We start from the raw sequence: 13,147 nt of genomic DNA, 5'->3' as shown, positions 1-13,147 counted from the left end.
TTCAAGATATAATTTTATTTTTTAAGATAGTGGAATTAATTGACATGTATAATACTTCTATTCCTGCTATCATTATAGTAATAGATCATTTTTTGAGAGCCTACTATGTGTCAAGACTTGTTTTAAGTACTTCATATATAGAAATTTCTTTATCACTAAAACTCTGTAAGGTCATTTATCCTCATTTTTTGAATAAATTAAATGCAGGATGAGCTGAGTTTCAATTAAGTTTTAATTTGGTGGCAAGAAATAAGGTTCGATATATGTGTGCAATTTAAAATTATTTAAAGTACATAAGAATTATTTAGAATATTTGTTTTGACTTAGATTGATAAGCTGATGTTTGTAATATAAAAAGACAGTCTTGCCTAGATGTGGAAATTAATTTTATGTGATGATTATGCAAGCTTTAAACACAAAAATTTAAGTTGTTTAGAAGTACTCACATAATTAAATAGAAAAATTTCCATTAAAGTGATTTTGTATATGGGCTTGAAAATAAATTAAAGTATATATTTTTTTATTTCTCATTCTTAGGTGACTTCTAATTATAAGTAAAATATTTATTCTTTATAGAATGTAGAAAATGCAAATAAATAAATAAAAGAAAATCAACCCCTCCCCCCAATCCTACCATTTAGAGGTAACCCACTGATATTTTAAATATTCTCCTCCAGATTCTCTCCCTCCCTTCCTAATGACATGTTAAATATTTTTGCACAATTAACAAAGCAAAAAAGGAGAAAAATCCACTTTCTTTTTGGTTTTTGGTGTTTTCCCTCAAGTCTCTGTCCAGTATAAATATGTGCACACATGCGTAATCTCATATTATTGTAATCTTTTTTTAGTCTGCTTTTTTCTACTCATTGTATCAACATTTTTCCATATTGCACTGTATTTATCATTTAATGAAATTGCAATCATTTCAATGTATTCAGTGTCCCAATAGTATAATTTCTAAAATTTAAGGAAAAGATACTTAAGAAATTCAGAATGATCTTTTTTTTCTGCAAATTTGCTTCCATGCCAAAAAAGCTTACATTTCTTTAGCAGTTACTCAAAACTTTTGCCAATCTCTCCAGATTCCCTGCTTTATTCTTAGCACTTTGCTTTCTACATCATTTGGAAACTAGAGATTGTAAATTTGAATATTTTCAGGGAATGTCTACCATCCAGGACTGGATGGCAAGGAGTGTCTGAATGTCTGCCTATTCTCTCTGAAAAAGAATCATTCTGCATCTCTCATCTAGCAATGGAAACAACGTTCTCATTTTCCTTCAGGCCAACTTCTTTATCAGTGCTCTTAATTTCCATTATTTTTCTCTCCTCTGGAACCAGTTCCCACCAGGTTGCCTCTTCTCTTCTATGGAATCTTCAGTTTCTTTTTCCTCTTGGGGCCCCTTTCCCATTCCTTGCAAATATGCCTAAGTCTCTATGGCTTCAAAACAAACAAAACAAACACAACCAAAAAACAACTTTCTTTTCCCTGAGCAAATTTACCATCCTCCTCTGGCAAACCAGTGAGAAAGGGTGATCCAGGCAGGGCAGCATGGGAAGAGTGCAAAGATAAGAGTGGGGTGGTAGATTTTAAAGATGGCATATTGTTCTGAGTGTTTATGGAGTAAAATATATGAGGGTATAGGAAGAAGAGGTTGGATAGCTAGACAAAGATCAAATGTCTGTTCTTATCCTGACTATATCTCCCAGTTTCATGGTTTAGTTAACATCCTTATGAGAATGTGACTCTCACATCTGTAACTAGGTCTGCACTTTATCCTGAGCTCCAAACTAGTGTTTTCAGTTGTCTGCTAGATTTTTATGGGTGTACCATAACTTCAGATTACATAAAACCATTCCCTTTTATGTACTTTCCCTTCTCTTAATTGCATGATCATCCCTCTGTTTTTCTGAGTTAAAATCTCAGGAGAAGTCCTTAATTACTTCTGGCAGCACATTCAAGTTGTCATCAAGTAGTGTGGTTTTACCTCCCCCCCCACCCCCCGCCCCAGTACATGTCTCATCCTTAATTTCTTCAGTCACTGCCCTAGTTCAATGACTCATCATCTCTTGCTTAGAGTATTACAGTAATATTCTAAGTAATCTTTTTGCCACTATTCCTTTGCTCATCAAAGTATCCTTTCAATTGCTGCCAGAGTTAATCTAAATGCATTTGTAGTATGGTTGAAAAAACTCCGCATTTGGGGTTAGAACCTCAGGTCATGTCTCGTTTTCTTTACTCCTTTATTTATCTACCCCTTTATCTAAGTTATTTATCTTAAGATCCTTAAATATTATTGAGAACTTTAAAACATAATATAAATTAAAATTTTTTTCTGAAACATGCATATGGCTTTGCTTAGAAATCTTTAAGCAAAACTGGATCTTTGTGGTTTTACTAAGTTTTTCTTCCTTTACTTCTAAGCCCTTTACCTGTGCACCTTTGTTTCTGAAGATCCAGGTCAGTTGTATCCAATAACGGATCCAGTTCTCCATCCCTTGTGATCCAGTGCTACTTGATTTAAGCTTGACGTTACTTAGTAGTCTAATGAAGATTTCTATAAACCCCTAATCCCTCCTTCCCCTCCTCTCTGCCATTTTATCTATGACTTTCTTAACAACTGGAACCGTATCTTGTTCACCTTTTTAGACACATTCATGTCATTGGATTGTAATATGTAAAAGTAATTCTGAGTGTTATGAATTCATTGATTAAGTAGAATGAAATGAAATAGAATATTTAAAAATTAAAAAATGTTTTTTAAATTTATGTTTATGTCAGTTATGGACATATCAGATTGCCCACAGTTTCATCCCAAAGACAGATAGTCTCATAAAACATATTAAACCAAGAGTTAAAATTTGGCCCTGTTGTTAGGTCCTTAATAAGGTACTTAAGCATTCTCAGTCAGAAGGGGGGGCAAATTTTCATGTATGTGAAAGAAATTTTCTATAATTATAAAACAATTCACCAGTAAAAGAAGGATAGTCAACTTACTGTTTCTTTCAAAAAGTGACAGTGTTTACTAAAATGTCATTTTTTACTATCCACTTTTATTAGAGATATGGAGTAATAGAAATAGCATGTAATGCAAAGAGTATAGGGATAAAAATAGCATGAGATTTTTTTTTCTTTAGATTTTTATTGGGGAGGGGAACAGGACTTTATTGGGGAACAGTGTGTACTTCCAGGACTTTTTCCAAGTCAAGTTGTTGTCCTTTCAATCTTAGTTGTGGAGGGTGCAGCTCAGCTCTAGGTCTAGTTGCCGTTGTTAGTTGCAGGGGGCAACTAACCATCCCTTGTGGGAGTCGAGAAATTGAACCAGTAACCTTGTGGTTGAGAGCCCACTGGCCCATGTGGGAATCGAACCAGCAGCCTTTGGCATTAGGAGCACGGGGCTCCATCCGCCTGAGCCACTGGGCCAGGCCCTACCATGGGATTTTTGAAGCCAAAGATCTTGACGTGAGTCTGGAGTTTCATTATTACATATGATCCTTTGTATCCTCGTTAGTAAAATGAAGTGTAATAATACCTGGGTTACAGAGTTGTTAAAATTAAATGAGGTATGTTTTAGAACTTTATAAAATTATAATTATATCAATATTAATTTCTATCTGGAAAAATTGTCTTTGTTTTTAAATAGGAAAAATATAAGGGAGACTTCAGATTTCATTGGTATTATAAATGTGTAAAATAAAATATTTGTTCTTAAATTTATCTATTTTACAACTGTCAAAATAGCTAAAAATTTTTTCACATCTAAAATAATTCAATTTTAATGTGAAAAAATTCTAAAATGTCAACATTTAACATTTTTTAAAAAATCTTTTTCTTTCCTCCCTCCCTATCCTGCCTGGCACATGCCGAAAGGACCGTGGTTAGAAATATAACGTTATAGTCTCATAGCTAGCTTCATCTGTAAGAATCCAAAGGAACAATCATGAGTGAAGAAAAGGAGACTGAAGAATTGAATTGGTTTTCATATTATGTTAGAGTCAGATACTATACTGGCTCTAGAAAGTATCTGCTTAAGAAAATTAAAATCAGTAGTGGTTAAACTTGTCCCCAAATAATCCACTTTTGAAATTATGAAATGAACTGTAGTCTAGTCTTAAATATTACTCACATGTTTTTAGTAATGATCTTTTACATTAATATTTAATTTTTTCAAGCTTGTACATGTTTAATATCTATTCTACCAGTAGCTTTATGAGCGAGAGGTTAGGCAGGTCATTATTATATCAGTTTTACAAGAAATAAAACAGGCTAAAATAAATATGTACCTTTATTTTAATTCTAGAAGAATTCCAGGATTGATAGATGAGTTGAACAACATAAATGATGTAGTCATGGACTATATTTTCTGTTTGTATCTGGATTATCTTTGATCTTCTGGATCTCAATACCGATACGGAGTTTGCACAGTGGTCTCTACAACCTAGGGGATTTGGAAAATTATTGAGCATCATTTCTGAGTGCTATGATTAGAGGTACATTAATGCTTTGAGGCCTCCACTCTGTACAAAAACATAGCAATCATAGCCAAAATATAAAAAGATAAAATTGGAAGAGATGGAACATGGATCAAAAATAAACACTTTTCTGTAAATGGGAAACTGAACAGAAACATAAAACCATAACGAGCTGAAGCTTACAGGGATCCAACTTCAAAAATAAGCAGAGCGGCTGAGAATTGAGCTCATCTGAGATAATGGGAATCTAAAGATCCCCTCACATAGCCTCTCTCTACCTGAATCAGGTTCTAGAGTTCCTGTAAAATGAGTTTGGAAAAGGCTCCAAGTACTTAACGCTGTAGCTCATAGGAAATTGTTTATGACGGGAGGTGTGGAGAAAGCAGGCACAGCCTTTCAGCCACGTGAAATATCCCCAATATCACATGTGAGGTATTGTAGGAACTGGAAATCCTGACGGGCTAAGTGGAGACAGTGTCAAAACTATCAATTAATTGTTGAGGCTAAGAGTGGGCAGAGAGACAGGAAAGAAGGAAAAAACCTCCCACTTTAAGATAAGCTTGTATACCAGCATACCAGAAAACATTAGTTTTCCCTCAGAAGGATAGTAAAAAATAACTGGGATATAAACACTCATTGCCAGTAAATTTTAAAAGGTAAAGCAGTCTTAAAATGTTTTTGAAATTAATTACGTTAGTAGCTTCATTTATGAGAACAGAATAATATTCGTAAGAAGAATAAGATTTTATGAAATAAAACCAAGCAAAAGGGAAACAATCAGTGGATATGAAGAAGAAACAATATTCTAGGAATTTTAGAGGTGAAATGGGATAAATCCCAGGCAGGACTCAGTTAAAGAAAGAAAGAATTAGTGAAATGAAAAGTAACTAAAAATTATAGCTAATATTTATTGATTACTTTTGTACCTAGGCATTGTTCTAAATACTTTACATGTATTAATTTATTTGATCCAGAAAACACCTTATTTTGTTTATTTTACAAATGAGAAAATTGAGGTGATTAAATAACTTGCAAGTTTCTATGATGAGCAGGACTGGAACATGGGCATTCTGGCTCAAGCGTCCACACCAGCGCTCTGTGCTGCTGCGTGCGGCGTGACACAGTAACAACCCAGGAAACAGAAAACGTATCAAAGAGCAGATAGGAGATAGGATGGATAAATACAAGCTGAAATTACTGAGTAGGAAACCAAAAATAAGTGGAAGTAATCCAAAAAGCAAGAGTTTATTCTTTGGGCAAAAACAAAACAAAACTAATAGAATAAGTCATCCTCTAGAAAGATGGATTAAGGGGGGAAAATAGAAGACACAAACAAACAGTATTAAGAAGAGAGGAAAAGAGGAGTATTGAAAAGAGGAGACATAACTAAGGCTGCTGTTACCCCATCGGGTGCCTTTATGGGACTGGAAAAAGGTACCTCCTTTGAGCACATGCAGTCCTGTGAATATCTTTGTATAAATTAAAAAATAGCCTTGAGCCAGGATACACATTTCTGTGAATGTAATGTAGGTTAGTGCTCAGTCTGCTCACAGCCTTGGGTGCGTACATGTGTGGTGAACAACTTGCTCTCTGTGGACATAATTAGAAATGCAGTAGAGATTGTTCAAAAACCATGACAATACTAAGAACAATAGTACCTGCTTATTTCTTGAAGTTTTAAAAGGTTAAAATGGAAACAGATGCTATATGGCTTTCAATGATGACAAACTTGCAGAATACCAACTGGTGGGAAAATCTGATCCAGAGGAAGGGTTTTCCTTTATTTCCAGAATGCTAGAAAAAGCTTTTAAACAAACACTTAGAATTTTTAATACCAGCTTTGATTCAAAGCGATGTATGCTTTTAATTTTTTTTTAATCAATGTGTTGCATATAAATATTGCTAAAAGACATATATAAAAAAAATAACAGTGTCTTGAGTCCTTTCCAGACCTTTATTGGATCTTGGAGGCAGCCACTTTTAATTCTTATCTGTGTTTTCTGGCTTTACTTCTCTGTTTCTAAGCAAAGCTATCTTTTGAGTCTGTAAATAGACACTATTAAGCCAAATTATATTATGATTTCCTGTCTTCTATGTTAAAAAGAAATTGTTCTTAATTGGCATTAATATTTGCTTTGTTTTTTTTGTTGGTTTGTGTTTTTTGGTTTGTTTTATTTTCTTTGGCCTGTGAGCCTTAGTTTGTTGACCTTGATATCAATTCTTAAATAAGCTCCGTAGCAAATATAGAAGTTACTCAATATTTTAACTCTTCTGAATATTTCTGTCTTGGGTACCCAAAGTGGGAAAATGTAGTGTCCTTTGTATTGGCATCCTTGAAGAACAGAAAGTAGAAAAGCTGGTGAAGAAAGTAGAAGTGGTTCAGCTTTGGGAGTATAATTTATCTGTCTGAGGCACGAACTTAAGTTCATTTATCAAGCATCTATTGAGTACCCACTGTTTTTTGATACTATGCCAGGTACAATAGATACCAAGCATATATAGCTTGGTCTTTGGACTAGAAAATTAGCAAAGACAGATAATTTGTAAATAGACAAATAGTTACTTAAAAGATTATGGTCTAGCAATATATATTATGGTCTAGCAATATATATATATATACACATATATATACATATATATGTATATATATATACATATATATATATATTACATATATATATACATACATACATATTTTACTTCCTAAATAATTTTAGGCATGTATATGTGTATATATATATATGCCTAAAATTATTTAGGAAGTAAAATGTACAGTAAATTAGCAAAAAGTATGAAGAGCTAGGAAAAAAGTGAATTTGAAGAGGGCTTTGTATTTGAAGTTGTAGGCCTTGTGTACTATCTTAAGATGCTTGGCCTTTATTCTACTTTCTAGTACCGTGTTTGCCAGACTGTAATGTAGGATCAGAGTGGGTTTTTTTGGTTTTTTTTTCTTTAATTTTTCAATCCATCATGGACTAATAGTTTTGTAAAACAAAAATTATAGAAAAAAATGAAATAAAGATAAAACATGGATCCACATTTTATTTAGATTAAACCAACATAAGATTACTTTTTGTTTTTTGCTTTTAATAAGTGGTTTTATTCACACCCTGTGCCTACTTTCATCCAGGTAGCCCCAGGACCATTTTAATATCTTGTCTCTACCACTTAACTTTCAAAGGGATTACTCAGTGACCATGATGTCACTCCCAAATAACTAGGTTAAATATAGTAAAGACAACTTACATTAAAATATCTTGGTGACCGCTCACTCACACTAGATATGGGTGTGTATGGGGGTAGGGGGGGCCTCCATTCTTTAATTTCCCTGAGAAACCAGCCTGTTTCTGTTTCAACCAATACAAGGTGGAATCGCCTGAATTATTCAGAATGAGCCCTATTCCAAGCTTTCTACTCTATGGGCCATCTCCACATAGGGAGTCAAACGATTTCTGAATCCCAACATCTGTCAGATTTAGCCCAGAAGCCAGGTGGTCTCTATCTTACGGGTTAAGGTTCCCCTGTTTTAAAGACATTACTTAGGCTTCTGATAATAGGACAGATGTGTAAAGAGAAGCAAGCAAACTATAAAAGCATATAATGTTCTATCCCCTCACTGTGAACTTACTGACACACACACACCCCTCCCAGTGTTGACCAATTAGAGCAATGAATAGCCCATGCCTGCCCATGGAGCATATGCTTTATATTTTTAACACACTTCTTTTGAAATCTACTTTTTTCCACTCTCGACTATATCTATATATCTATATCTATACATATACAAATATCTGTGTATCTACGAGTATATGTATGTGTCTATGTCTATCTATATCTTTATCTCTGTCTCTATCTCTATCTTTATTTCTCTTTCATTCCTTTCCTCTTCCCTTTCTGTCTGCCTCCCTTTTCCTCACAAAAGACGTACATAGTCAAGGGGCAAAACAATCTGTAATCTGTTGTAAGCTTTACACTATAGGCTGAAAGCAACATTTTCAAAATGTAGATTTCCTGCTCATGCCCAGAGGGGTGAGAGCACACTGCCGTGGTTTGGGATAGGTAGGCTGCTAGAAGCTCCTGGCCTGGCGCTCAGCTCCTCTGTAGGACTGTCCCTTACCAGGTTGGGGGGAGGGGATTAATGAGTGAGGGCCTCCTGGAATGTTGCAAGTGTTAGAGCTGGCAGTGAGAGGATTGAAGGGCGAGCCCGGCCTTGACAGGTGGCCTATCCCAAGTACAGAAAATAAACAGTGTAGGGCATGAAGAAAGGAAAAGGATGAAAGGAAGCAGTTATGAAACAGCAACATTACTCTCTAAGATCTTTATGAAAGTTTTTAAACACTCTTTTTTGTGCTTAACTCATCATGGGTTGGGAACAAATATTTATGACTGGTAATTCTCAGATTGGCACTGGTCTGTGGGTCACACTTTGAGTGGTTGATTTTCTAGATGATATGGGGTCTTTTCAGGTTCTTCAGCAAAGAAGGACATAATTTGTGTTTAACATAATGAGTTTTTTGACAATATGAGTAATAATTAGTTTTCAGGCTGGAAAGATGGAATCATTAGCATTGAAGGGTAGCTTGAAATGGAGGACAAAGTGAAATGACTTTCTTTATACTGATCATGTAGAGAATAATTCTTTCAATAGGCGATAAGCTTTTTATAGGGAGAGACTATATTTCTTTAGTTACTACATAACGTGGGCACTTTAAAAAATAATGAATGAATGAATGAATGAGTCAGGAGGTGAGGCTTAACCAGGAAAGTAGGGTATTTAAAATTGGAAAAAGACGACTTTCAGGCTAAGAAGATAAAAAACAGAATCAAATGCTTTCAAATCAAGGAAGGTGATAGTAATTTGAAATTCCTTAGATCAACTTGAGCAATATGATAAACTTAGAAGCCAGATTATAGTGTTTTGACCATCTCTATTATCCAATAAGATTATTAATCCGATAATTAATTAAAGAAAAGTATTGATAATCTTTACCATCCACTTAGTATTGTGTGTGAATGTAAGATCAATAATTGATATTTTTTAAAATTTTATTTCAACAAGGGAACCAAATCTATTAAGTGGAATTAATTTTTAACAATTGATTCTACTTTGAAAAGAAAATTAAATGTGAATAATTTGCTTGGTCTTGTTTCAAATTGATTTTTAATAAGGTAATTATCTAATATTCTTTATGTGATTCTTTATTAGTATCTTTCCAATAACATTCTATTTTCATCATAGAATAAAGTTTACTGTTATTCTACACTGTACCGGGTGTATGTATGTATGTGTATATTTGGCTAAAAATCTGTAGGAAAAAAAGATTTTGGATTGAAAGTAGGAATATAACTTCTTCCGAAGATTCAGAGAAGTGAAAAGTATTTCAGAACTGTTAATGGAAAAAACAGAAGTTGTGTGGAGTGTCATTGTGTATGGAGTAGCTAATTTAACAGTTGTGTGAAGTGGCTAAATTAACAAGTTTGTTTTGTTATTTGGTTACTTCGTTTATTATAATCAAGTTTTAGTAGGATCTTTTTGAAGAAACATCGATTAAACATGACATTGACGCGTAAGTGATGGACACTCTCATACAATGTCTGTTTGAATATTGGTTCTTTGTCATCTTTTAACATTGTCTAGATGAAAAAAACAACTTTATTTGAAGTTTGCTTCTATGACTGCTTAAGAAAAAAGCAACAATAAAATAAACTGGCTATTTTTCCTCACCTTTTCCCTGAAAAGATTAAGGTCATTTGACATTATAGTGGGTAACGAAAGTCCAGGAGACTTAAGATAATCCATAATATTATGTGAAAGCTAGAATCATTTTTATACTTTTTTTCTTGTTAGTAAATATAAGCATTTAACACTATTCACAATAATTTCAAAAGTTATTTCTAAATTCTAAATCTTCCCATAGAATGAAGACCAGCAAGAAGTGATTCTTGTCAGAACAGATCAGTCGGGAAGAGTATGGCCTGTGAACACACCGGGGAAACCTCTAGAATCTAAAGGAGGAAGAAGGAAGAGACAGATGGTATGTTTAACATATGTCTTTGTTTATTCAGAATTCCTTTTTCCCCCCCCTGGGGCTTTCTTTACATCAGACGATTTCAAAATATTCTCTGGGACCTTTGTATAATACAAATATTATAAGGTAGTAAAATATGTTATCACTTTATTCTTAGTTATATCCTTTTGCCTTTTATAAAATGGAATCTAATCCAACTACAGATTTCAAATAACTATGAACATTGAATGTTTAAGGCAATTTTAATTTTGTGTACATTTCTTTGATATTGTTTCTAGTTTCTCTTTATATACTTACCATAGCTTTTACGGCAAACCTTGGTCTCTCAGACCTGTAGTCTGTGTTAGCTAATTTGAGACCTGGTGATGGAGTATCCAAATACAGTAATGTCTTAATTATGCAGTTGCTGTGATCCTTTATAAACCTAATTTTCTTTTCTTTTCCGTCTTCCAGCACTAGCAATTAGTTTTTAACATTACCTTGAGGCTCTTGAGATGACAAAAACAATGTAGTCAGTTTTCCCAAGTTAAGTTTTTGTTTTACATTCGAAAGATCATACAAGTGGTAATTGGGTACACAAAAGACTTGTTCATTTAGAATTTTTCTGTCAAATGTTTATTATTTGCCTGTTAAGTGGCTATGCTGCTAGAGATAGTAATTAACTCATTCAGCAAATAGAGGTGGGATAGATACCTCTTATAATGAAATGGGAGGAATTAGGGGTTTGGATGGGTAATGTGGCGGAGAACAGTGAAGGTTTCAATTATATGAAATGACAGAACTGGCTAGGGATCCATAGATGCATTGCCATAGGGCGTTGAGGACTCTTCTTGAGTTGCCTGCTACCGAGCAAACTACGTATAGGAGTAAAGAGGACCGACACACTCATTGACGATTGAGGTTTGCTTTTCGAGAATAATGAAGGATTAAGAGGGCCAGAATTTAAGAGTCTGGAGCCAGAGAGTGATTGAAGTCATGGAATATGAAATTTCAGCCATTGAAGGCAGGAATAGTAATGTTGGGAAAAAGTATTGGGAACATGGTTCCAAAGAGCTCAAAGAAGTTGAAGAGCAGGTTTTATTTGCACAAGGGAATGTGAGAACAGTGTTGGGGAGATTTGATTTGGGAGTAAACAAGCAACACTTTTCTTTTCCACATGTAGGTATGGGACCAACTGATGGGAAAACTCAGGATTGATTTAGATAAGAATCAGAATATCAGCTTTGTTTCTGACAAAGCTGTTTGAAGTGGGTTTGTTAATACTTCACCTCCTTTCAGGATGCTTACTTGATCTCTGGATAATTACAGATTTCCCTCCATAGGGGTAGGGAATTTTTACTACAGAAGAGCAGAGAGGAGAGAGCGGGGGATAAAGCAATTCTGCCTTTTACCCCAAAGTCAGAAATCAGATCATGTCATGCCTCTGTCCCTGGGGAAGAGGAAAGTAAAGGGGCAGAAAAGTCGGGCATGTTATTCTATGGTAATTCTTCCACATGGAAGCAGGTAGGATAGGGATAAACTGGGAGGAAAGATTGTGATACATAGTGGGATTTTTACAATTAATATTAAGTGTATAGGTAATTCATTAAAATACTTCAGAAACTCATGATTTTATTAAATTAATAATGTTCATTTTGTCATAGGCTTCAACCCATGAGGAAAAAGAAAGGGTTCGATACTTTCATGATGATGATAATCTAAGCCTGAATGATTTAGTCAAGAACGAAAAGATGGGGACAGCAGAAAATCAAAACAAACTTTTTATGAGAATGGCATCTAAGGTAAGATACATTCATTCCTAGGATACCTCTGAATTTAGCGAAGCTGGTTGCTTAGTCTAGGAGTGATTTACTTTTCAGACAGAGCTGGTTCTTTCTAATCTTGATTTATTTTATTAAAACCTGTGTAAGACATATTAGAAACATGTATTTTGGAGTTGATTGATTGGGAAATATACATTTAAGATTTACTTGGGAAATATACATTTAAGATTTAGTTTGTTTTTAAATATGGTCTCTGGTTTATTTTTTTAATGTATTCCATGAAAAAATTAATTATATATTTGATCTACCCTGAAAGGGGAAGTTTTGAGTCAGAGTTTAATGTTGGCAACCTGCTGCGAGTTAGGTTATCTATCAGTCTGTTTTGTTTTAATGTTCCTCCAGTTCTTCATAATTATGCCACAGGGATATGTGGAGTAATAGATTGTAGAGTATAGTAGAGATATCTTGGAATAATCTTGTCTATTTATATGAAAATTTTGTATGTTATGTTTATATGAAAATGTATATTAATACATAATTATTGGTGGTAGGAGGAATTTTTGTTTTAAATAGCATTCTTTGTTGCAATCTCTTTCATTACAGTCCTTTCCAAACACCACCATTAAACACTTTTAATAAAATAGATACGTTTAAACTTAGCTCTATAACAGGGTTTGACCGCACTGAAAAATTCAGCTCACTGCTTGTATTTTCAAATAAAATTTTATTGGAACACAACAATGCACATTTGTTTACATATTGTCTAAAATTGTTTACGCTCTGTAATGGCCAGGTTGAATAGTTGTGACAGAGACTGTAATAGCCCACAAAGCTAAAATATTTACTATCTGTCCCTTTACAGAAAATATTTGCCTGTCCTGGCTT

General features: G+C 34.1%; 1 protein-coding gene across 1 annotated transcript in view; it reads left to right on the top strand.

The window, feature by feature from the left end:
• CWF19L2 (CWF19 like cell cycle control factor 2) overlaps nucleotides 1–13,147 on the top strand; it is a 100,347-nt gene that overhangs the window by 49,431 nt on the left and 37,769 nt on the right. Inside the window, exons 11-12 of the mRNA XM_033121911.1 lie at nucleotides 10,389–10,505; nucleotides 12,143–12,280. Of these exons, the coding sequence (XP_032977802.1) occupies nucleotides 10,389–10,505; nucleotides 12,143–12,280 (255 nt within the window). The remainder of the gene's footprint in view (nucleotides 1–10,388; nucleotides 10,506–12,142; nucleotides 12,281–13,147) is intronic.

The sequence above is a fragment of the Rhinolophus ferrumequinum genome, chromosome 11, assembly GCF_004115265.2.
Source record: "Rhinolophus ferrumequinum isolate MPI-CBG mRhiFer1 chromosome 11, mRhiFer1_v1.p, whole genome shotgun sequence".
Taxonomy (NCBI): domain Eukaryota; kingdom Metazoa; phylum Chordata; class Mammalia; order Chiroptera; family Rhinolophidae; genus Rhinolophus; species Rhinolophus ferrumequinum.
This window is presented reverse-complemented; position numbering and strand designations above follow the sequence as displayed.